The sequence below is a fragment of the Oncorhynchus kisutch genome, linkage group LG19 (assembly GCF_002021735.2).
Source record: "Oncorhynchus kisutch isolate 150728-3 linkage group LG19, Okis_V2, whole genome shotgun sequence".
Classification (NCBI taxonomy): domain Eukaryota; kingdom Metazoa; phylum Chordata; class Actinopteri; order Salmoniformes; family Salmonidae; genus Oncorhynchus; species Oncorhynchus kisutch.
In genome coordinates this window covers 3,841,491-3,868,224 of record NC_034192.2, presented here as the reverse complement: position 1 = coordinate 3,868,224, position 26,734 = coordinate 3,841,491, and the positions used below count along the sequence as shown (strand labels likewise).

The 26,734-nt window shown below is 43.5% G+C and overlaps 1 protein-coding gene across 2 annotated transcripts; it reads right to left on the bottom strand.

Moving 5' to 3' along the window:
* Nucleotides 1–348: 348 nt before the first annotated feature.
* On the bottom strand, nt 349–25,246 carry LOC109879463 (guanine nucleotide-binding protein G(i) subunit alpha-1). 2 transcript variants are annotated; one of them, XM_031797905.1, is made up of 9 exons: nt 24,626–25,246; nt 11,932–11,974; nt 9,853–9,994; nt 9,470–9,627; nt 8,147–8,275; nt 6,377–6,506; nt 4,592–4,745; nt 2,099–2,319; nt 349–1,229 (listed from the first exon to the last, which is right to left on the bottom strand). In XM_031797905.1, exons 1-8 carry the CDS (start codon nt 24,741–24,743, stop codon nt 2,129–2,131), a joined length of 1,065 nt encoding a protein of 354 aa, XP_031653765.1. In that variant the 5' UTR covers nt 24,744–25,246; the 3' UTR covers nt 349–1,229; nt 2,099–2,128. The 2 variants fall into 2 exon arrangements, with proteins under 2 accessions (XP_031653765.1, XP_031653766.1); XM_031797906.1 differs by lacking the exon at nt 24,626–25,246 and adding an exon at nt 20,365–20,462 and having other exon boundaries at nt 933–1,229.
* Nucleotides 25,247–26,734: the final 1,488 nt, after the last annotated feature.

Genomic DNA, 26,734 nt, shown 5'->3' with positions numbered 1-26,734 from the left:
ATGAATAGACGAGGGTGACTACATGACACAAGGATGAATAGACGAGGGTGACTACATGACACAAGGATGAATAGACGAGGGTGACTACATGACACAGGGATGAATAGATGAGGGTGACTACATGACACAGGGATGAATAAATGAGGGTGACTACATGACACAGGGATGAATAGATGAGGGTGACTACATGACATAAGGATGAATAGATGAGGGTGACTACATGACATAAAGATGAATAGATGAGGGTGACCAGAGGAAATGCTCAATCTCACCTGCAGTAAGTTGACTCCCTCCCCCTTTTCACCAACTGCAACTCAGGAGAGCACTGAAGACACCAGGTTCACTGAATGGTTTGTAAAGGGTTTTATTAGCAAAATAAGGGAATGAGTGTACAAAGGCTCCCCGTCTGTTGGAGAACACACAAACAGCTGTGGCTGGTTACAGACCATAACCATGTATTTGTTCCCCATCCATTTTTACTTTGCTTTACAACTGTGAGTCTGCAGTGATCGCAGAGACCAAGTCCCCGAAACCTCCTTAAATAAATCTTAAAATATACAGTAAAATATGACTCCGGTTTAGCTGTTCTTTAATTCCACAGCATAACGTAAGCTCCTTGACCTAGCTAGGGTTCATATTGGATACACATTTGATATGGTGTACTGTTAAAAACCACATCCCTTTGTCAGTATGGGACAGCCTGTGGGCGGGGCTGCGTTGGACACCATCGAGACACACACAAACACACCTTTGGACCAAGGGGAATTCCGCCACTAAATTGGTTGGGAATGTGCACACAAGATTGTTAATATCCCTAAGGAAACGTTTCACGTTTTATGTTGGAACAATTTTAGCAGGCAAAAAAATTGCAATTTGGTCAGTGACCGCAGAGAAAAGGACATGCAAAGGCACAGTACCAACAAACTGAGCTCAAATCAAATCCCTTTCCCCTAACAATTGGGGAGGGAGAAAATAAATATTTCCACCAAAAGGCAAGCTTCCTTTTCCAGAGGGCATAAAAAAGGAACTAAATAAAACAAGCTTCTTCCAAAAAAGAAAAGTGTGAAAATGATTTTACAATGACAAACATCAAACACAAATTCAAAATGTTCCAAGATAAAAACAAAGAAATCCATTAAAAGTGGAATACAGTACAGCAATGGTCCATAGTTGATTCTCCTCTCCTGATCTTCTCCCTGAAAATGCACATTATGCTGGCTTTTCACCGCCTAGAGAGAGAAATAGAGGAAGACACACCATTAGATCTTATTGTCTGCCTGGCAGTACAAAAGGCCGTTCCATTCAAATATCCTGAAAATATTGTTTGACCATGCCATGATCATCCCCCAAACATATTAACGAAGCAGAGCATTTAACTAGACTCCCGAATAGACTCTAGAGGGCCTTAATTTCAGATGATTAGATTTAACAAGTAGTTGATAATGAAAGGGTTAAACTGCATCTCAAATGCAGCCTGGGAGCAGAGCAATTCAAACACTTCAATTGATTCTAAAACGTTTTAAGTTGGATGCCAGTCTTCAGAAGGTAGAGATACACACGACAACAAGAGCTCCTGAGGATAACTCTCACCATCTGGGAAAGCTAGCATACTAGTTTAGCACAATGTGGGCAACACGATGCAGCCTGCCTGAAACCGCCCCTGGCTATGACTGCAGCATGCTAGTGTAACGGATCTCAGTGTGCTGCTAACAGTTTGGCTTCCTCCACTCTCCCTGTCCCCATACTGGGCTTGAACCAGTGATCCTCTGCTTCGCAACACACGTGACCTCCCACATACCAACCGTTTGAGCAATCGAACTGGTGGTTGCGACATTTGAAGCTCGCTGTGGGGTGAGCTTACGGTATGTTTGTAAGTCCTCAACACTGGCACTGTGAGCACTCATGGCAGCCACCAGTCAGACATGTGCCCTCAACCATGTAGCGCCAACATCGATCCCCCAGCACTCTACACATACGGACACAGGTTCACAGGTTCGCAGTGCGTAGGCAGGGCTATGTTGCACAAGGAGAAGCGATGAGAATGGAGAGACAGAGGGAAAGACTAATGGAGAAAGGGAACGAAAAAAGGTGGGCTCACCAGAAAACTTCCATCGATTAAATCCAGGACTTAGAAGAGTCCACAGTCCTTCAGGTTGTTCTTGATGATGACGTCAGTGACAGCATCGAAGACAAACTGCACGTTCTTGGTGTCGGTGGCGCAGGTGAAGTGGGTGTAGATCTCTTTGGTGTCCTTCCTCTTGTTCAGGTCCTCAAACTGACACTGGATGTAGGCCGCAGCTTCCTCGTATGTGTTGGAGCCTGGCCGCAAGACAAGAAAACCCCCACATTTCTAATGGTGTTCCTCATAAGGGATGAATCCCAACCTCTGCTTCAGTCATTCTCACTATGTCATGAATTGATGTTAATAGGAGACTAAGTGAGAATTGAAGAGCAAGTTAGAATTCATCCCATAGTTAAGACAGTATATACAGTTGAAGTCGGAAGTTTACATACACTTAGGTTGGAGTCATTAAAACTCAATTTTCAACCACACCACAAATTTCTTGTTAACAAACTATAGTTTTGGCAAGTCGGTTAGGACATCTACTTTGTGCATGACACAAGTCATTTTTCTAACAATTGCTTACAGACAGATTATTTCACTGTATGAGAATTCCAGTGGGTCAGAAGTTTACATACTGTGCCTTTACACAGCTTGGAAAATTTCAGAAAATTATGTCATGGCTTTAGAAGCTTCTGATAGCCTAATTGACATAATTTGAGTCAATTGGAGGTGTACCTGTGGATGTATTTCAAGGCCTACCTTCAAACTCAGTGGCTCTTTGCTTGACATCATGGGAAAATCTAAAGAAATCAGCCAAGACCTCAGAAAGAAATTGTAGACCTCCACAAGTCTGGTTCATTCTTGGGAGCAATTTCCAAACACCTGAAGGTAACACGTTCATCTGTACAAACAATAGTACGCAAGTATAAACACCATGAGACCACGCAGCCATCATACCGCTCAGGAAGGAGTTCTGTCTTCTAGAGATGAATGTACTTTGGTGCGAAAAGTACAAATCAATCCCCAGAACAACAGCAAAGGACCCTGTGAAGATGCTGGAGGAAACAGGTACAAAAATATCTACATCCACAGTAAAACGAGTCCTATATCAACATAACCTGAAAGGCCGCTCAGCAAGGAAGAAGCCACTGCTCCAAAACCGCCATAAAAAAGCCAGACTACGGTTTGCAACTGCACATGGGGACAAAGATCGTTCTTCTTGGAGAAAATGTCCTCTGGTCTGATGAAACAAAAATATAACTTTTTGGCCATAATGACCATTGTTATGTTGGAGGAAAACGGGGAGGCTTGCAAGCTGAAGAACACCATCCCAACCGTGAAGCATGGCTGTGGTAGCATCATGTTGTGGGGGTGCTTTGCTGCAGGAGGGACTGGTGCAATTCACAAAATAGATGGCATCATGAAGCAGGAAAATTATGTGGATATATTGAAGCAACATCTCAAGACATCAGTCAGGAAGTTAAAGCTTGGTCGCAAATGGGTCTTCCAAATGGACAATGACCCCAAGCATACTTCCAAAGTTGTGGTGAAATGCCTTAAGGACAACAAAGTCAAGGTATTGGAGTGGCCATCACAAAGCCCTGACCTCAATCCTATAGAACATTTGTGGGCAGAACTGAAAAAGCATGTGAGCAAGGAGGCCTACAAACCTGACTCAGTTACACCAGCTCTGTCAGGAGGAATGGGACAAAATTCACCCAACTTACTGTGGGAAGCTTATTGAAGGCTACCGAAATGTTTGACCCAAGTTAAACAATTTAAAGGCCATGCTACCAAATACTAATTGAGTGTATGTAAACTTCTGACCCACTGGGAATGTGATGAAAGAAATAAAAGCTAAAATAAAATCACTCTACACTATTATTCTGACATTTCACATTCTTAAAATAAAGTGGTTATCCTAACTGACCTAAGACAGGGATTTTTTTACGAGGATTAAATGTCAGGAATTTGGCTAAGGTGTATGTAAACTTCCGACTTCAACTGTTCACAACAAGCATATGTCATCCATACAAAATAAAATTAGAAACCAACCATGAAACAAAAGATCAACATTTCTTATACTCCCCAGTATAGACAACACAATTAAACAGGAAGTGACCACATGGGAACTGTGTTGAAATGGGATATCCTCCCTGTGGTGTTATGGAGGGACAGGTGATAGAGAAACAATATGTCCTGCCTCCTGGCTTTCCACTATTTGTGTTGTTCTCGTTGGTCTCTTTAAAAAGGTAGAAGTGACTAATGTCTGTTGAACGTGTCCTGTCACAACACTGATGCGGTGGAACATACCATCTGCATATGTTCAGTAACTATATTACCGGCGCTATATGTTTATATGAGATCCTCTTTCCACTCATGGAGACATTCAGTTCTATTTGTTCAGTTGTGCAAATGACAAAGAAATCATAGAAAATGTACAGACAACTCCAGTGATAAGTCAAACACTCATCACCAATCATTCAATAGACAGTCTACCATGGCTGGTTGGCTGTGTTACTGTACCTGCGTATTCTGGGTAACAGATAGTTAGAGGACTCTTCTTGATCTTCTCCTCAAACAGGTCTTTCTTGTTGAGGAAGAGGATGATGGAGGTGTCTGTGAACCACTTGTTGTTGCAGATGGAGTCAAACAGCTTCATGCTCTCGTGCATCCGGTTCTGGGGAGAGAAAACGGCAACATTGGACAATGGTTTTTGTGGGGCTTCGAGCTACAGGCCTTCATTTTATTTATTTTTTTACCTTTATTTAACTAGGCAAGTCCGTTAAGAACAAATTCTTATTTTCAATGACGGCCTAGGAACAGTGGGTTAACTGCCTGTTCAGGGGCAGAACGTCAGATTTGTACCTTGTCAGCTCGGGGTTTGAACTTGCAACATTCCGGTTACTAGTCCAACGCTCTTAACCACTAGACTATCCTGCACTGATGTGGAAAAACGGGACAGGTGAAAGCAAACACCTGCTAGGATGTCCAACATATTGCTTTAATCCTATGTTTTCAGATCAGTGCAGATGAAGGAAAGGAGTTGAGGAGAGAAAGCCTATTTAGACTATCGAGATCTTCTCAGAAACATGTTTGGACTTGTAGAGACAGTTTCACAGACCCAGAATGAAGCTTAGTCCAGCAATAAAATGCATGTTCAAAGTAAATATTATATTGAGAACAATTTATTTGTTCAGGACTTGGCTGGTTTCATACAGATACACAATACCAGTCAAACGTTTGGACATACCTACTCATTCCAGAGTTTTCCTGACAAAATAATAGTGAAGACATCAAAACTATGAAATAACACATATGGAATCACGTAGTAAACAAAACAGTGTTAAACAAATCAAAACATATTTTATATTTGAGATTCTTCAAAGTAGGGACTCTTTGCTTTGATAGCTTTGCACATTCTTGGCATTCTCTCAACCAACTTCATGAGGTGTTCACCTGGAATGCATTTCAATTAACAGGTGTGGCTTGTGAAAAGATAATTTGTGGATTTTCTTTCCTTCTTAATGTGTTTGGACCAATCAGTTGTGTTGTGACAAGGTAGGGGTGGTATACAGAAGATAGCCCTATTTGGTAAAAGACCAAATCCATTATATGGCAAGAACAGCTCAAATAAGCAAAGAGAAACGATAGACCATCGAAAGTTTCTTCAAGTGCAGTCGCAAAAACCATCAAACACTATGATGAAACTGCCACAGGAAAGGAAGGCCCAGAGTTACCTCTGCTGCAGAGGATACGTATATTAGAATTACTAGCCTCAGAAATTGCAGTCCAAATAAATGCTTCACAGAGTTCAAGTAACAGACATCTCAACATCAACTGTTCAGAGGAGACTGAAATCAGGCATTCATGGTCAAATTGCTGCAAAGAAACCACTACTAAAGGACACCAATAAGAAGAGACTTGCTTGGGCCAAGAAACACGAGCAATGGACATTAGACAGGTAGAAATCAGTCCTTTGAGCCAACAAGTGCTCAGCATATGTGGGAACTCCTTAAAGACAGTTGGAAAAGCATTCCAAGTGAAGCTGGTTAAGAGAATGCCAAGAGTGTACAAAGCTGTCATCAAGGCAAAGGGTGGCTACATTGAAGTATCTAAAATATATTTAGATTTGTTTAACTCTTTTTTGGTTACTACATGATTCCATAGTTATGATGTCTTCACTGGTATTCTACAATGTAGAAAATAGTAAAAATAAAGAAACCCTTGAATGAGTAGGTGTTTCCAAACTTTTGACTGGTACTGTACATGTACACTTATTTCATGTCCATTGGTTGGACAGGAACTCACCATCTCCTCATCCTCAGCCAGCACCAGGTCATAGTCGCTGAGCGCCACACAGAAGATGATGGCAGTGACACCCTCGAAGCAGTGGATCCACTTCTTCCTCTCTGACCTCTGACCTCCAACATCAAACATCCTGAGGAGGAAGTGGAGGATAATGCACCAGACAATGTAAACGGAGCATGTTTCCATGCACGTCGCACACAAGACAAACAACTTTATTGGCCATTGGCCACTAGGGAAAACATAGGTTTAAGTGTTAGATGGTTAAACAGGTCACCAGATGGAAATGACAGAGAATACATGCATTTTTATTTTTTTGGAGGCTTTTCTGTGTTGTGGAGAGATGGTACACAGTAGAAATGCTCAACACAGAATAAAATATTTAGAAGGGAGGGTATAATTGTTTAATATTTTTTTGTGGGGTATAAATGTATAAACTTTGTTAAATGTAAGGTTTTTGTATTTTAAATAACATTCTTGTTTATACCCTTAACAATTTGCACTTTGAGCTGTATAACACATTAACGCAACCCAAGGGAACAAGCCCTAATAATGTCACCCGCTTTGTGAGCCAATTTCCACCCATTGGCACACAGACGGCTGTGGGGCTCTACTGTACTTAGATATGGTTTGCATTGGAATGGCTCCACATAGTTCTCTCTGCTGAGTTGCACTGAGTGGCTTGGCTGAACAAACTGTTGAGGAAGAGCATTTTTAAAGGGCTTGCTATCCGATTGGACGTGGAGTGGGGGACAGATGTGAACAAACAACTAAATATGCGGTGTTGGGGAAGCTACTCTGAAAATATAGTTTACCAAGCTACCAATTACTTCACACTGAAAGAAGTAAAGCTACACTAATGCTTCAATTAAGGAAAATATAATTTTCTTAACTAAAGTTACTTTTAATATGTAATTTAGCCTATTTAACACAAAAAAACTGTTTCAAGTGACAATTAGGCAGGTATTATTTTTTCTTTTTGCAAAATAAGTAGTGTGTAGTTCCAGTAGTTAGCTACACCACTACATGGTAAATAAGTAGTGTGTAGTTCCAGTAGTTAGCTACACCGCTACATGGTAAATAAGTATTGTGTAGTTCCAGTAGTTAGCTACACCACTACATGGTAAATAAGTATTGTGTAGTTCCAGTAGTTAGCTACACCACTACATGGTAAAGAAGTAGTGTGTAGTTCCAGTAGTTAGCTACACCACTACATGGTAAAGAAGTAGTGTAGTTCCAGTAGTTAGCTACAAAGCTACATGGTAAATAAGTATTGTGTAGTTCCAGTAGTTAGCTACACGGTAAAGAGGTAGTGTGTAGTTCCAGTAGTTAGCTACACCGCTACATGGTGTAGCTAACTGTAGTTCCAGTAGTTAGCTACACCACTACATAGTAAGACAGTTAACTACAGAAAACAACCTAGATTTGAATTTAGTAGAACTACCACCAAGCTACAGTAAAATGCAGTTCAATTACTAGTTGAACTACATGTAGTTCACTAATCCACAACACTGGAAATATGGGTATGGATCAGTGAGCCAACCGTTCCCCTTTCCTCTCTGGCATCAGCCAATGGAATTCTAGAACATATATGATTCACTGCTGATGTCGTATGGTCAGCTCTGTCATCCAGTCACAATGAAACCACTGGACTAAGGACATTTCTATGGGTTTGAGAGATTCAATAGGCACAGTAGGGAAGTAGATTGAGTTATCCTGTTTAAAGTAGGGAATATGACTACACTTAAAAAGGGATTTGGAGGAAGTGCTCACTTGAAGTGGAGGTCCTTGAAGGTGAAATGTGTCTCCACAATGCCTGTGGTTTTGACTCTGGTCCTCAGGACATCCTGCTGGGTCGGGATATAGGTGGCTTGGGATATCCTGTCCAAATCGTTTAAGTAACTGGAGAATGGGGGGAGGGGGAGAGAGAAAAACTTTAGATGGGAGTCAATGCATCCAATTCACATACATCAATGGAACAATAGGACAATAAGCTATTCAAATAATAAACAAATCTTGTTTGGCCATGAACCATGTCTGCTTCTATATCTTGAACTGGTTAAAACAAGTGACATTTTTACAACTCTCTTCCACACTATCAGTGCCCCCCAGAATGGTCCCTATAAGCCAATCTTTCCAAAAATAGTCCACATAGGGCTCAGTTCTGGACTTGTCGCACACACCTGCCCCCTCCTCAACAGTAAATCTACAGTAGAACCCCCCCACATCAAAAACTCTACCCTGTATTACTCTTCCAAAAGATTATGGCAGCAGTAATTACACACTACTCAGCACAGGTGTTTTAACCCAAACAAACAGCAGAGATCGGGGTCAGCAGCCTCGCTGTGGAGGCCGGTCGGCAGGCTACGTGACGCTGGTCTGTGGGTGTGTGTGTGTGTGTGTGTTAGTCCTGCCCAAAAGGATTCTGGGTATTGATTTGGAAATAGCCAGCAGCTACGGCACTTGAGGCCAGAGAGCCAATCGATGACGTCTGTTCCGTTCCAAAACTAGGTGGAGGGGTTTCTCATGACACCGCAGGGGCCGCCCCTCTGGTGACTACATTGGCTAATGGAAAGGCTGTGGCACAATGCGGACGAAAAAAGAACAACCACTTCAGAAAAAAAACCTGAACCGAGGGAGTTGAGCTCAAACGCTGCCCACTGACAAAGGGATTTGGACATGTTTTCTAGCTCTGCTGTCTGTGGTGTTTTGCTACCAGGGTTTGGTAAACACAACAGCCCTGGCCAATCTGCTGTTAGACAGCTACATGAGATAAATGCTAAGGTTAAGGAATCAGCAGACATGCTGCAACCTGTGTGTTACAGTCCTACTACAGGGGTGACTCCCCCACACAAAACAAATATTGACAGTCTCACTCAAGATTGAAACACCAAGCAGACTGGACTGTAGGCAGTAGAGATATACATGTCTGCCAGAGAGTGGGCGGGCATCTGTAATAAATGGACTGCTCAAGGCCTTTGGTTATTGCAGAGGAATGAGAATTAGGGAGGAAGAGAAACTGCAGGAGCTGTGTGTGTCAGACCAAGCTGAGCAGACTGTGTGAGCAGGACAAGGTGGTGTGTGTGTGTGACCCACTATGCTGCAGAGTCATTGAGCTGGTACTCTCGTGAGCGGCTGAAGCAGGCCTGTACCCCTCCGTCCTTCCACAGGCGTTTGATGACCCCAGCCAGCTCCGCCGTCATGAAGCCTTCCTCTGCTGACCCCGCCAGCACAAACAGCTGTCTCGCATCATCCTGTGAGAGAGCAGTCCGTCAGCACAACCATCACTATTACCATCAAATCGTCACCATCAGTTCCACTGTGAAAATCATTCCTACCATCATAACCATCAATAGCATTAATAATACTGCCATGGCATCATCAGTGTTGGGCATGTGATTGGGTGTGTTTATAATTTTAGTCAGAAGGCTTTGATAAATGCAATCCATCATCATCATCATCATGTCTAGCCCACTCACGGCTCTGGCGGCGTCTCCAAAGTCGATCTTGAGTCGTCCCATGGCTCTGATGACAGCGATGATGGACTGGATGGTGTTGCTGTAGACCACAGCCCTGTACTGTTTACACTCCTCCTCTGAGTAGCCTGCCTCGTGGATGATCCTGACACATGGGACGGAGGACACAACTACAGTCAACCACCATGAAGAACACAACTACAGTCAGTGAGTCACCACGAGGAACACGGAGCAACACAACTACAGTCAGTCAGTGAGTCACCACGAGGAACACGGAGCAACACAACTACAGTCAGTCAGTGAGTCACCACGAGGAACACGGAGCAACACAACTACAGTCAACCACCACGAGGAACACGGAGCAACACAAATACAGTCAACCACCACGAGGAACACGGAGCAACACAAATACAGTCAACCACCACGAGGAACACGGAGCAACACAAATACAGTCAACCACCACGAGGAACACGGAGCAACACAAATACAGTCAACCACCACGAGGAACACGGAGCAACACAACTACAGTCAACCACCACGAGGAACACGGAGCAACACAACTACAGTCAACCACCACGAGGAACACGGAGCAACACAACTACAGTCAACCACCACGAGGAACACGGAGCAACACAACTAGTCAACCACCACGAGGAACACGGAGCAACACAACTACAGTCAACCACCACGAGGAACACGGAGCAACACAACTACAGTCAACCACCACGAGGAACACGGAGCAACACAACTACAGTCAACCACCACGAGGAACACGGAGCAACACAACTACAGTCAACCACCACGAGGAACACGGAGCAACACAACTACAGTCAACCACCACGAGGAACACGGAGCAACACAAATACAGTCAACCACCACGAGGAACACGGAGCAACACAAATACAGTCAACCACCACGAGGAACACGGAGCAACACAAATACAGTCAACCACCACGAGGAACACGGAGCAACACAACTACAGTCAACCACCACGAGGAACACGGAGCAACACAACTAGTCAACCACCACGAGGAACACGGAGCAACACAACTACAGTCAACCACCACGAGGAACACGGAGCAACACAACTACAGTCATCCACCACGAGGAACACGGAGCAACACAACTAGTCATCCACCACGAGGAACACGGAGCAACACAACTACAGTCAACCACCACGTGGAACACGGAGCAACACAACTACAGTCAACCACCACGAGGAACACGGAGCAACACAAATACAGTCAACCACCACGAGGAACACGGAGCAACACAAATACAGTCAACCACCACGAGGAACACGGAGCAACACAACTACAGTCAACCACCACGAGGAACACGGAGCAACACAAATACAGTCAACCACCACGAGGAACACGGAGCAACACAAATACAGTCAACCACCACGAGGAACACGGAGCAACACAAATACAGTCAACCACCACGAGGAACACGGAGCAACACAACTAGTCAACCACCACGAGGAACACGGAGCAACACAACTACAGTCAACCACCACGAGGAACACGGAGCAACACAACTACAGTCATCCACCACGAGGAACACGGAGCAACACAACTACAGTCATCCACCACGAGGAACACGGAGCAACACAACTACAGTCATCCACCACGAGGAACACGGAGCAACACAACTACAGTCAGTCACCATGAGGAACGACACAGTCAGTCAGTCACCATGAGGAACGACACAGTCAGTCAGTCACCATGAGGAACATTGAGCAACAAGAGTCAGTCACAAGGAGAAACATGGAGCAACACTTTCTGTTTGTGAGAACATGTTCATTTTTATTAACAGCAAAAAAATAACACAGAAAAATAGTAGACCAATAACCCCAAACCCCATGGCAACCTTTCCATCATAAAATGACAGGAGAAAAAAACCTGAACATTGATAACACTATCCAGGTAACAATGTTTACAGCATCTGAATTGAATGGGGCACTAGGACAATAACAATGACTCATTTCTGAGAACTGTCCACACAGAAGGGCAAAAACAATGGTTTGTTTTGATGGTGTGGCAGATATGGCATCTGGAAGAATGGAAGGAACATACTCACTTCATCTGCTTGACTATTGTGCTCTTCCCCGACTCACCAGCACCTGAGAGAGAAAACACATTTACCAAACCAGTCAAAGCCTATAATGGAACTAATTGCAATTATGCGATAAGAGCGATGTGTTCCGAATCTGCAGGGGAATTTCAAGCCAACAATGATCATAATGTTGATTGCCTGGTATTTTTTAAATATATTTTTTTCATGGGATTACATGGGATTACACTGACGGACATACTGAGAAAGAAAAGTCAAATTGTAAAGAGCTACTCATTACAGGCCATTATCCAACCCCATTTTAATTGGAGCGTAGTGGAGAACCCCGAGGTGGTCAAACACACTGATCATTTCCCTTCCTGTGTTTCTGTATTGACATCTCTGACCCACAGCGTTGCTCTGCCGCCGTCCGGTTGATACAGACTAGAGGTCGACCAATTATGATTTTTTTCAACGCTGATTCCGATAATTAGAGGACCAAAAAAAGCCGATACCGATTCAAATCTGCCAATTTTTTCAAATGTATGTAATAATGACAATTACAACAATACTGAATTAACTTATTTTAACTTAATATAATATATCAAAATCAATTTAGCCTCAAATAAATAATGAAACGTGTTCAATTTGGTTTAAATAATGCAAAAACAAAGTGTTGGAGAAGAAAGTAAAAGTGCAATATGTGCCATGTAAGAAGGCTAACGTTTAAATTCCTTGCTCAGAACATATGAACATATGAAAGCTTGTGGTTCCTTTTAACATGAGACTTCAATATTCCAAGGTAAGAGGTTTTTAGGTTGTAGTTCATATAGTATTTATAGGACTATTTATCTCTATACCATTTGTATTTAATTTACCTTTGACTATTGGATGTTCTTATAGGCACTTTAGTATTGCCAGTGTAACAGTATAGCTTCCGTCCCTCTCCGCGCCCCTACCTGGGCTCGAACCAGGAACACATCGACAACAGCCACACTCAAATCAGCGTTACCCATCGCTCCACAAAAGCCGCGGAGAGCAAGGGGAATAACTACTCCAAGTCTCAGAGCGAGTGACGATTGAAATGCTATGAGCGCACCCCGCTAACTAGCTAGCCATTTCACATTGGTTACACCAGCCATTAGGCTGATAGGCTTGAAGTCATAAACAGCGCTGTGCTTGCGAAGAGCTGCTGGCAAAACGCACTAAAGTGCTGTTTGAATGAATGCTTACGAGCCTGCTGCTGCCTGCCATCGCTCAGTCAGACTGCTCTGTCAAATCATAGACTTAATTATAAGATAACACATAGAAATACGAGCCATAGGTCATTAATATGGTCGAATCCGTAAACTATAATTTCGAAAACAAAACGTTTATTATTTCAGTGAAATACGGAACCGTTCGGTATTTTAATCTAACGGGTGGTATCCCTAAGTCTAAATATTCCTATTACATTGCACAACCTTCAATGTTGTCATAATTACGTAAAATTCTGGCAAATTAGTTCGCAATGAGCCAGGCAGCCCAAACTGTTGCATATACCCTGACTCTGTGTGCAATGAACGCAAGAGAAGTGACACAATTTCACCTGGTTAATATTGCCTGCTAACCTGGATTTCTTTTAGCTAAATATGCAGGTTTAAAAATATATACTTCTGTGCATTGATTTTAAGAAAGGCATTGGTGTTTATGGTTAGGTACAGTCGTCCAACGATTGTGCTTTTTTTGCAAATGCTCTTTTGTTAAATCATCCCCCAGAGTTGCATAGATTATATGCAACGCAGGACACGCTAGATAAACTAGTAATATCATCAACCATGTGTAGCTAAAACTAGTGATTATGATTGATGGATTGTTTTTTATAAGATAAGTTTATTGCTAGCTAGCAACTTACCTTCTACTGCATTCACGTAACCTTGTGGAGTGCAACGAGAGGCAGGTGGTTATAGAATTGGACTAGTTAACTGTAAAGTTGCAAGATTGGATCCCCCGAGCTGACAATGTGAAAATCTGTCGTTCAGCCCCAGAACGAGGCAGTTAACCCACCGTTCCTCGGCCGTCATTGAAAATAAGAATGTGTTCTTAACCGACTTGCCTAGTTAAATAAAGGTATACATAAAAAAATAATGGTCACTATCGGCGCCCAAAAATACCGATTTCCAATTGTTTTGAAAACTTGAAATCTTTACAATTAATCGGTCGACCTCTAATACAGACCCTCCCCACCGCTCCCTTTATGAGCACATTTTGACAGCAGCGCTAACTACCTACTGCAGCAGGAACCAACGACACATCCCAGGCAGCATTGCAAGAATCACTGAATGAACAGCACCATAGCAAAACTCCGTAACATTCAGAGAGTGCAGAGTGATGAGTGAGAGAGTGTGTGTGTGAGTGAGTGCGGTGGGAGTACAGTGAAGGGACAGAGGTGAATACAGTATCCTCAGTATTATTGCAAAGGCCAAATCACAGGCAGTACAGTCATCATCTACATTAACCGCAGTGAAGCATGCAGCCTGCAGAAGTTCCCAGCAACCACGAACACACTATCAACACAACGCTGCTATCAACCAGTTAATAATCGGGTCATTGGGTCTTTGTACATTAAATGAGTTAGTTGTCAGCTCTGCTATACCACCAGAAAGACAACGATCCCTAGTTGTAACCAGTTTGCCTTAAAGGGCCTATGAGCACATATTGTGTTACTTCAAGATGGTACAAGCCTTCTATATTGAAATGACACATTACTGACTGATAGGCTGTGTAAACCACTCACACAGGGACAAGAGACAAGCTAGCAGCCAATGAGTGAGAGGTGGAGAGGTGATTGGCAATACTCCTATGAGAAAGGCCGGGAACACAGAACAAGCGTTGCTTGGACCTGGCTGCTGCTAGGGGCTCCGTGCCTCCGTCACACTGCCATGGCAACCGGGTCCGGTACCAAAGCGCTCGCCACACGGTCACCTGAGGAGGGTTGGTGGCGGTTGTGTAGCGATGGCTCATCTCCATAGCCAGGGCATGTATTATTGATAGGAAAATGTCCCCAAAATGACGCATAAGTAGAGGATGTGTCATGGAGATTGACTAAGGCAGGCCCCTCCTCCTTGACATAAAAGGACGTTTCCACTCGGGGAGAGTCAGACCACTGGGAAATATGGGTTGACCCTGTAAACAAACTCATGATGTTTTCACTTGTTTCGTGGGCTTGCTAAGTCCCCCTTCCCATAGGGGTTGCTCAGCATGGACACAAACACAGTCAGAAAAAAGGGGAACTGTAGCCATGTCAGTCTAAACTTTACTCATTAGTATTACTTTTTAATTCTATAGAAGTTCAGTAGTGGAATAAGAAAGTCCCAACTCATGTTGTGTAATTACAAACGCCATTACCAAAGTAGTATATCACATTTTAATACAATGTTGTTGCTAATAGTGTGATTAAAGTTCTTTACTGTTTATTCAGAACTGTTCCAACACCCATCTGAGTTGCCAGGAGGAAGCTATTTCTGTAACACCTAACCTTCCCATCTCACAAGAACCAGCTAGTATTGCAATACAGCAAGACAATGAGCACATGCACGCCGCACCACACACACACTACGTCAGGGCTTCTCGTTGTGGCAAGTGAAACTTAGGGGCCTGGAACTTTCCCTAACGAAGAAGAGAACAGGAAACCAACATGTAGAAGTGAATTCCTGTGGACAAGCCTTTCTCCAGAGCCTTAGAGCATGCTGATACAGAGTGTGTGTGAGAATGTGTGTGTTTTAACAGTGTGCAAGCCAGGCAAGTACCTCCTACTGTTCAGCCTAATGGAATGGCTTTCACCGGAGGACAAATTGTTTTAATTACATGTCACTGCTGTGGTCCTGGCCCCAGAGAGGAGAGGACTAACATGTCTCATTGCTCAGGAGCCAAAAACTAAGAACCCCAGAGGGACTACGAGACAGCAGACACACGTGCACTGTAACACACATAAAAACAAACGTGCGCGCACACAGACACACAGCATTGGCAGCAGGTAAAGTCACCTCCCTCCTTCTGCTAAGGGCCTCGGTGCCAAGGCAGCGTCACAACACAGCATTTAACTCCCTACCACACTGTCTGGCTGCCTCTCAATCTAGAATAAACATACCCTCTTTACAGGCCGTTGTGTGTTCACTGAACCCTCCCTCTAGATATGTTTTACTGTCTGACCGACACACTTGATTTCTCAATATGGAACACAAAACCCTGCATAGGGTCAACAAAATGTATGCTAGCAAGTCATAGGAATAATTATTGGATGATATCGCCAAGGTACTGTTCGCTTATGACATTTCTTTAAGTCAGTCCAGACTGGAACGTTTGTTTGCCTAACTGACCTTGCCCTATCCTTCAACTCTAGTGATGTCATAGGGGTGTGGCCCCACCCCAGTAACTTTAAAGTCTGATTTGAGCCATATGGGCCATTAGAGAAAGTAGAGACAGAAAAGTGGACCTCATGGGCTGGGATAGACAGAGTCATGTTACCCACCCACAATTTGATACACCCATGAAAGAGCCAGACCAAAACCACAGTGAGGCAGCTGCTTTCTGGCGGTTGGGAAACGACTGAAGAAATTTAAGAAATTGTTGAGGCCTGCAAACAAAATGGACGTTTATAGAACAGTACTTCTAAAGCCCACCAACCATCCAACCCATCTCTCCTAGAAATTGCCCCACGGTGGTTTTCCACAGAGTGAAAAGAGGACATGAATGGAATGCATGTCAACAATGAAGGAACGTTTTTCAAAGTGCTGTGGTGGGATTGGCTACAATCAGGTCTTCATTCCAAATGACAGCTCTGTTGTATTTTAATCTTAAATTATGATTTAGTTGGAGCATTTATATAACACTAGGGTGGGGATAATAGCTTTTGGAGTTCCTCCCACTCTCTCTCTCTCTCGCTCTCTCTGCCTGTCACGGAGTTGAGGAGGGCTTTCAATTGAGCCGAGGGGTCATCTGTCTGGGTCACTAGAAGAAACCAGGGCCTGTCCTGCCTGGGTTTCAGTTAGGCTGGCCAGGGCATACAGTCCTCTGGCCAGGCTGTCCTGGTAAACAGGGAGCGAGGGACACGGCTGAGAGGGAGCGAGGGACATGGCTGAGAGGGAGCGAGGGACACGGCTGAGAGGGAGCGAGGGACACGGCTGAGAGGGAGCGAGGGACACGGCTGAGAGGGAGCGAGGGACACGGCTGAGAGGGAGCGAGGGACACGGCTGAGAGGGAGCGAGGGACACGGCTGAGAGGGAGCGAGGGACACGGCTGAGAGGGAGCGAGGGACACGGCTGAGAGGGAGCGAGGGACACGGCTGAGAGACAGGGGACAGAGCTGAACGGGCTTACGGCTGGGCCTGGCTCACTCTCCAGGAACCACATTAGCGGCACCACATTAGCGACTTGAGTTGGCACCATCCCCCTCTCTTTTCCTCGTTACCATCGGGAGCTGTTGAGCCTCTGAGTGACTCACAAGGGAACCCAGGAAGTTACAGTAGCATTAATTAACCAATCAGGGATTCATGTAGCTAAATCAGCTGGATTCATCTGCCCACATCCAGACCAATGGATAATAGAATGTTTCCTCAAACTCTATGGAGTCCGATACTTTACTGGAAGAGACCAGTAACAGTGGTAGATCTAACGGGACAGTGCTGGAGAAGTGGAAGCTATTGAATTCCTCATAATTCATAAGCACTTCAGTTTACAGTAGGCCTACATAAATCACCAGATGTGATGAATGGTAACAGGTAATTAACCACCATGTGTTGAACTATTTGAAGTACAAGAAAGACAGTTTCCTATCAAACATCCAGGAAATACAAGTGGAAGCATTAGTACTGTAAAATAAAGGCCTACCCGTAATGCTTTACATAAAATGTTACATAGAACACCTACAGAATTCTCTCGACACCAATGTGGTTGGGTTTAGTCAGCCTAATATAGACAAGATGTTGCTTGTACAGACTTGACAGCATACACCCAAACATTCATAGCACTCCTCATACAAATGATTGTTCCTCTGACAGCAGGATGTTGGTATACTCTGCTGACAGAGTGCTCATTATGCTGTGTGTGTGTGTGTGTGTTATTAGCCGCATGTACAGGATACACATGGTATACACTGGCCAATTAAATGCTTACATGCATCTGGACAACGCAACAATTGTTTTATGCGTGCGTGCATCCTACCGTATGCCACCCCCCATGAAGTCCACAGCACAGACATAGTCAGGCCATCAACGCCACACAATGTAAAACACGGACGTTTGATGGTTGGTGTCCTTGAAGTGATTTAGTAGTCAATATTCACCACCGTTTCTGGAGGCGCTGCCTGTACAGATGTATGCACCATCAGCATCACTGATATGGCTGTGACCTCTTGACCAGGATGTAATTAAACAAAGTAAGTTTAGTGGGGCGGCTAGGAGGCAGATGAGAGGAATTTAGACTTTTGTGATAGGATAGTAACTGAAGAGACTAATATGTAATCAAACAGCAACCAAACATATTTTTCCTCTCCATGAGTACACCTTCTAAATTCATAATGAGTGTTAGGGTTTAGACCTGATCTAGAACATTCCTTCCTGTTGCTCCTCTATTAGCATATCTCACGGTCATCTGACAAGGCTGCGTGTGTTACCTGGTTACCAACCTGAATGGCTGACACAGGAAGCAGGTCAGGGTGCCAACGTGCAAACAAGTTTCAATGTCACGCGCACAAGTACAGTGAAATGCCCTTCTTGCAAACTCTAACAAGCTGACCTTGCGTTTCAAAATAAATTGACACGTACATATGAACTTAGTTAGATTTTTGACATGCTGCATGTCCCACCTCTCCCATATCCTCATTGGTTTTTAGGAGCATATAGCCATGTGGGTGATTGAAAGAGGAACTGCAGTCCGCACTCCAGTCAGTGGTGGTAATACACCTTAAAGTTTGTTGGAAACTGACAAAGTGCCAAGATCATATTACTAATAGGAATAAGGTGACAAGGCATCAGGAGATATGATTTTTTTTTAAGTAGCAGCAGCATAAATGATGATTGTATGCAAGTGTGTTTGCGCGTGTGTAGTCCATATAAATGTGTCTGCGTTGGAGTGTTAGTGTGCGTGCAGAGTCCTATGAGTGTGCATAGACAGGGTCAACTCATTTAGTCTGTCTATCCATTCTGTTAACCATTTAGCAGTCTTATGGCTTGGGGATAGAAACTCTTCAGGAGCCTGTTGGTGTCAGACTCGATGCACCGGCACCGCTTGCCTTGCGGAAGCAGAGAAAACAGTCTATGGCTTGGGTGGCTGGAGTAATGATTTTCCGGGCCTTCGAGTCACACCGCCTGCTATAGAGATTCTGGATGGCAGGGAGCTCTGCCTTTTTGATGTACTGGGCTGTCCGCACCACCCTCTGTAGCACCAAGCAATCGAGGGCGGTGCTATTGCCATAGCAAGCAGTGACACAGTCAGTCACAATGCTCTCAATTAGAGGTCGACCGATTATGATTTTTCAATGACGATACCGATTATTGGAGGACCAAGAAAGCCGATACCGATTTATCGGCCGGTTTTTTTTAATTATTTATTTGTAATAATGACAATTACAACAATACTGAATGAACACTTATTTTAACTTAATATAATACATCAATAAAATCAATTTAGCCTCAAAATAAATAATGAAACGTGTTCAATTTGGTTTAAATAATGCAAAAACAAAGTGTTGGAGAAGAAAGTAAAAGTGCAATATGTGCCATGTAAGAAAGCTAACGTTTAAATTCCTTGCTCAGAACATGAGAACATATGAAAGCTGGTGGTTCCTTTTAACATGAGTCTTCAATATTCCCAGGTAAGAAGTTTTAGGTTGTAGTTATTATAGGAATTATAGGATTATTTCTCTCTATACCATTTGTATTTCATGTATACCTTTGACTATTGGATGTTCTTATAGGCACTTTAGTATTGCCAGTGTAACAGTATAGCTTCCGTCCCTCTCCTCGCTCCTCCCTGGGCTCGAACCAGGAACACAACGACAACAGCCACCCTCGAAGCAGCGTTACCCATGCAGAGCAAGGGAAACAACCACTCCAAGGCTCAGACCGGGTGACGTTTGAAACGCTATTAGCGCGTGCTAACTAGCTAGCCATTTCACATCGGTTACACCAGCCTCATCTCGGGAGTTGATAGGCTTGAAGTCATAAACAGCGCAACGCTTGAAGCACAACGAAGAGCTGCTGGCAAAATGCCCGAAAGTGCTGTTTGAATTGAATGCTTACTCGCCTGCTTCTGCCTACCACCGCTCAGTCAGATACTCAGATACTTGTATGCTTAGTCAGATTATATGCAACGCAGGACACGCTAGATAATATCTAGTAATATCATCAACCATGTGTATTTAACTAGTGATTATGATTGATTGTTTTTTATAAGACAAGTTTAATGCTAGCTAGCAACGTACCTTGGCTTACGGCATTTGCATAACAGGCAGTCTCCTTGTGGAGTACAACGAGAGAGAGAGGCAGGTCGTTATTGCGTTGGACTAGTTAACTATAAGGTTGCAAGATGGGATCCCCCGAGCTGACAAGGTGAAAATCTGTCGCTCTGCCCCTGAACGAGGCAGTTAACCCACCGTTCCTAGGCCGTCATTGAAAATAAGAATGTGTTCTTAACTGACTTGCCTATTTAAATAAAGATTAAATAAAAAGGTGTAAAAAAATGTATATATATTTCAACAGAAAAAAGAAAAAAAAATCGGGTGTCCAAAAATACTGATTTCCGATTGTTATGAAAACTTGAAATCGGCCCTAATTAAATCGGCCATTCCAATTAATCGATCGACATCTACTCTCAATGGTGCAGCTGTAGAACTTTGAGGGCCTATGCCAAAACTTTTCAACTTCGTGATGTTGAGGGAGAGGTTGTTATCCTTGCACCACACTGCCAGGTCACTGACCTCCTACCTGTAGGCTGTCTCCTCATCGCCGGTGATCAGGCCTACCACAGTCATGTCATCTGCAAACTTGGTGTTGGAGTCGTGAGTGGTCATGCAGTCGTGGGTGAACAGGGACTACAGGAGGGGACTATAAACAGGCCCCTGCGGGGCCCACATATTGAGGGTGAGCGTGGCAGCCCGGGGTCAGTCCGTCAGGAAGTCCAGGATCCAGTTACAGAGGGAGGTGTTTAGTCCCAGGGTCTTAAGCTTGGTGATGAGCTTTGAGGGGAAAATGGCATCGAACGCTGAGCTGTAGTAAATGAACAGCATTCTTACATAGGCATTCCTCTTATCTAGGTGGGTGAGGGCAGTATGGTGTGCAATTATGATAGCATCTTCTACTGATCTATTTGAGTGGTGTGCAAATTGGAGTGGGTCTAGGGTGTCTGGAATGATGGAGTTGATGTGTGCCATAACCAGCCTTTCAAAGCACTTCATGAATACAGAATGATGGAAGTCATCTTAAAATGTGGGGATTACAGACTGGGACGAGGAGAAGTTGAAAATAATGCCTGCCAGCTGAATATGGGAATATGCCTGCCAGCTGATTTGGACATTCCCTGAAAATGAGCCCTGGAATACTCTCCGGACTCTCCGTTTACCTGATTAAAGACCTTACTCGTGTCGGCCTCGGAGAGCGTGATCATCAATGAAGCAACAACATGTACGTAGCACCTATTTGTATTGCTTTGTATGATATTGGGAGAGACCATTTCTTTTTCTTATTAATACATTGAACAAAAATAGAAATGCAACAATTTCTAAGATTTCACTGAGTTACAGTTAATAGGAGGAAATCAGTCAATTTAAATAAATAAATTAGGCCCTAATCTATGGATTTCACGACTGGGAATACAGATATGTATCTGTTGGTCACAGATACCTTAAAAAAAAGGTAAGGGCGTGGATCAGAAAACCAGTCAGTATCTGGTGTGACCACCATTGGCCTCACACAATGCAACACATCTCCTAAGCATAGAGTTGATCAGGCTGTTGATTGTGGCCTGTGGAATGTTGTCCCACTGCTCTGTGTGAAGTTGCTGGATATTGTCGTAACTGGAACACGCGGTCGTCCGTACGCGATCCAGTGCATCCCAAACATGCTCAATGGATGATATGTCCGGTGAGTATGCAGTCCATGGTAAAACTGGGACATTTTCAGCTTCCAGGAATTGTGTACAGATCCTTGCCACATGGGTCTGTGTATTATCATGTGGAAACATGAGGTCATGGTGGCAGATGAATGACACAACAATGGGCCTCAGGATCTCGTCACAGTTTCTCTGTGCATTCAAATTGTCATTGATAAAAGGTAATTGTGTTCGTTGTCCGTAAGCTTATGCCTGCCCATACCATAACCCCACCATTGGGGCCCTCTGTTCACAACATTGCCATCGCAAACCGCTCACCCACACAATGCTATACACGCTGTCTGCCATCTGCCCGGAACAGTTGAAACTGGGATTCATCCATGAAGAGCACACTTCTCCAGCATGCCAGTGGCCATGAAAGGTGAGCATCTGCCCACTGAAGTCAGTTACAAGGCCAAACTGCAGTAAGGTAAAGTGGTGAGGATGACGAGCATGCAGGGGAGCTTCCCTGAGACGGTTTCTGACAGTTTGGTCAGAAATGATTGTGTTGTACAAACCCACCGTTTCATCAGCTGTCCAGATGGCTGGTCTCAGACTACCCCGCAGGTGAAGAAGCCAGATGTGGAGGGCCTGGGCTGCCATGGTTACACATGGCCTGCGGTTATGAGGCCGGTTGGATGTACTGCCAAATTATCTAAAACTGTTGGAGGCAGCTTATGGTAGAGAAATTAACATTAAATTCTCTGGCAACAGCTCTGGTGGACATTCCTGCAGTCAAGCATGCCAATTGCACACTCCCTCAAAAGTTGAGACATCTGTGAGATTGTGTTGTGTGACAAAACTGTACATTTTAGAGTGTCCTTTTATTGTCCCCTGCACAAGGTGTACCTGTGTAGTGATCATGTTGTTTAATACAGCTTATTGATATGCCACACCTGTCAGATGGATGGATTGTCTTGACAAAGGAGAAATGCTCACTAATAGGGATTTAGTTTTAGAGAAACATTTTAGAGAAAAGCTTTTTGTGCGTATGGAAAATGTCACTTTACATGTTGTGTTTATATTTTTGTTCTGTATATGATACTGGGAGAGACCATTTTCAAAATATTGGATGTCACAGGTCTGGAATTGACTATACACAAACTTTATAATTTCACTCAGAGGAATATTTGGAGACCTAAGTCGCGGCCTGCAGCCATAGTACTTGACCCGACTTGCTTCAAATCAGTTTCATCATTCATAGCAAGACAGATGAATGTAGCCTAGGCTCTCAACAACAAGGAAGAGGTTTATACCATATAACCATACAAACCTCCGAAGTGCCTTATTGCTATTATAAACTTTCCAATGTAATTAGAACAGTAAAAATAAATGTTTTGTCATACCCGTGGTCAGCCAATCAGCATTCAGTGGTCTAACCACCCAGTTTATAAATGGTAAATATCAACATGTAAAACCAGAAGAAAATAGCAGAAAAACAGAACAGGGACAATGTCCTCGCCAAAAGCTTTCATAGCCATCTACTGACAGGCCTACAGTTATACAGGCATTTTAAGGACAGCCGTTCTCGCTCATGGCATCAGTGAAGAATACCCGTATTAATAGAGATGGCACATCCAGTCCTTGTGACCAATATTCAACATGAAAATATGATATGACATGCGTGTCAACTCTAGAGCTCTCTTCCCCAATGGAATGGATGGTAGAGCAGTATTTCAAAAACAATCACTAGTTTCTGTCCAGGGAATGGGCTCGTTTGTTTGTCAATGGAATGTCCACGGTTTTAATTGATTTTAGGCTAAACATATTGTGCAGTAGGCTACGCTCAGGGATAAGTCCATCCACTATTCCACCAACCAATGAGGGTAGCGGTAAGAAAGAACCTCAAGTTTAATTTAGACCCCTTTATCTAAGCAATGGTGGAATCATAAACAGCCTACATCTATGCCTGAAGTAGCAAAAAAGGTGATTAAGTCTCAAACAAAAATGTTTTGAACATAGTATAGTACTTGCAATTCTTTATTCCAACAGTTTCTGGGCTAATTACCAAATTGATAACATCATATGCACTCAGCTGGACTTAGCATTCAAACACAATGCTGCTGACAGGCGACAAGGTGTCAAATACTGGGAGGATTAAGCCAATGCATATGGCCCATAGAAACCATTTGTGTTGCTGGATAAGCGTAACAAAAGGGGTACTTTGTTGCAACTGCCTGCATGGGTGGTCACACACCGAAGGCTGGAACTGATGAGCCAGCGTGGACCACAACATTTGTTCTGCCTATATGCTAAATCGGAAATGACTCTTCAACTTTTGTTAATTAGGCAATCCACTGTAGCCAATGTGCTTTGTGATTTCAAGGTAGCCTATGCAAAAGTTGACAATGTTTTGATGACGACAGCTTGTCTGCTATGCGGAATTGTATGAAATCGTGCAATAATTCTCAATTCAAATTGTTGCCATTATATGTATGCAGACCAATTGTATATCACTGTAAATAGTGCGTTTGACATTTAGTTACAATGTCGCAATCGCATATAATATTGCAGTCATTGAAGTTCACGGATAACCATTGTTTCGTCCCACAATGTATCACGTTGCGGGACGAAGCAAGGACAACCACTTCCCTTACCGAGGAGCAGTAGCTTGACCTCTCTTGCGGCTTTCTCCCCGTCGTCCCGCAAATTCCTGTCGATCATTTTACTGCGCTCCACCGCCGCCTTATCGTCCGTGCTCAGGGTGCACCCCATCCTCAAGCAAATCCTCCGGATCCAAGTGATGCAAAAATATCAAATATATACAGTAACAACATGCAAGGGATAAAAAGCGACCCAGTGCTCCCGAGACCCACACACGCCCTTGTGTGAAAGCTATCGGGTCGCTTGGATTTACACTTTTATTAAAGATTTTTTTAAAGGACCAGGAGTGTGCTTCTCCAGTCCACTATATTCCTATACTTTCAGTCAGTGTAAGCTATTTCTCTCGTCGTGGCATAAATAGTTTTAATTGAAAACAGTTCCACCGCGAATTTCTCTGTCTCAGGGCGTCCGTCCTTCACTGCCACATTGAGCTCTGCTCATTCAACTACAATTACCACCAGCTGGCTACACGAATACTTCCTGTTTTTTTTCTGTCAAAATACCAGACTGACCTTGAGTCAATATATTGTGGTCTTTGGCCTAATACTGTAAGTGACACTTGATATCCCCTGAGAAAACGATGTACTGTACTGTACTGTATTACTGTTTTCTTTTCTGTGTAGAAAATATTATAGGGTACACTGGGGCCATCCCACTTCTGACACAGATATAGCTAAACCAAGGCAAACACGCTATTCACCCCCAAGAGAGACCTCAAGAGATATAGCATACGGTTATTATTAGGCTACTAGGGTGTTATAATATAGTTTCATCATCAAGCCATGAGGGTTACAGAACAAATATAATGAATGAAAACGTTTTTAATTCCCAGAATAAAACAATATCAAAAGGGTATGCAACACCTGAGTTGTAGTTGTATTTCTGCCACCTGGTGGTTTTATAGAGAAAAGACATCTCCATGGACAGACCCCATCTCCACCTTCTCATAGAGATACCATATGAATAGTATATGCATCACAGGAGACTGCTGAGGGGAGGATGACTCATAACAACGGCGGGAATGGAGTGAGTGTAATACACGTTTGATACCATTCCATTTCTTTCTTTCCAGCCAGGCATGCTGGGAACATTTCCAGCATGCCTTTTACATAACATTTTATTTCAAATGGGGATGTTTAGGAGGACATGCAAAATAATGGTTTCCTATAAACAGATTTCCCTTTGTGACCACAGATACAGGCCAGGTGCTGAGGAGAGTAGAAGAGGTAGATACAGAAATGTAATGTGGTATGAGACAGCTCCAAACAGCACTACAGCTTGGCTAATGGAAAGCCACAGGACCCATTTTTCAACTAATCTGTTCTGGGTGATACTTTCTTCGTTCTCGAATATCCATGCCCAGTTGGAGGTGGTTCTCCACCTGTGGTCTGTCTGTCTGTCTTACAGAAAAGCTAGGAAGATGTGAAGGAGATGGTGAGCCTGGCCAGAGAGACCATCGAACCAGTGGCTGCTTTCAGGAAGGTGCTGATTGTCAGACGACTCCCCAAGACCAGCTCTGGGAAGATCCCCGTGCCAACCTCGTCAACGGCAAGCCATACTGTAACTCCCCAGCCATTCACCTAAACTACATTTAGGATGAATTCAACATGCCCATTGAATCATATAAAAAAAAGTGAGACATTCAGGCACAGTTTGAGGGATGGTTGCATAGAAATTAATAATGGTTGTTTCAGGACAACAAAGGGGGAATTATTGGGGCGGCAGGGTAGCCTAGTGGTTAGAGCGTTGGACTAGTAACCGGAAGGTTGCAAGTTCAAACCCCTGAGCTGACACGGTACAAATCTGTCGTTCTGCCCCTGAACAGGCAGTTAACCCACTGTTCCCAGGCCGTCATTGAAAATAAGAATTTGTTCTTAACTGACTTGCCTGGTTAAATAAAGGTAAAATGAAAAAAAATTCAGTAAGATTCCTGTACAGCTGCCAATTCAGTTTTCTGGTGAGCCAGTTGTTGGATAAATTGAATTCACACAAACAAATTGGATACAAGTTTGAGGATCATATCAAATATAATTCAATTTAAACTGATTTAATATATAAAAAAGGCTGCTGTGGAAGCCTCTGTCTCCACAGATCACTCCTAC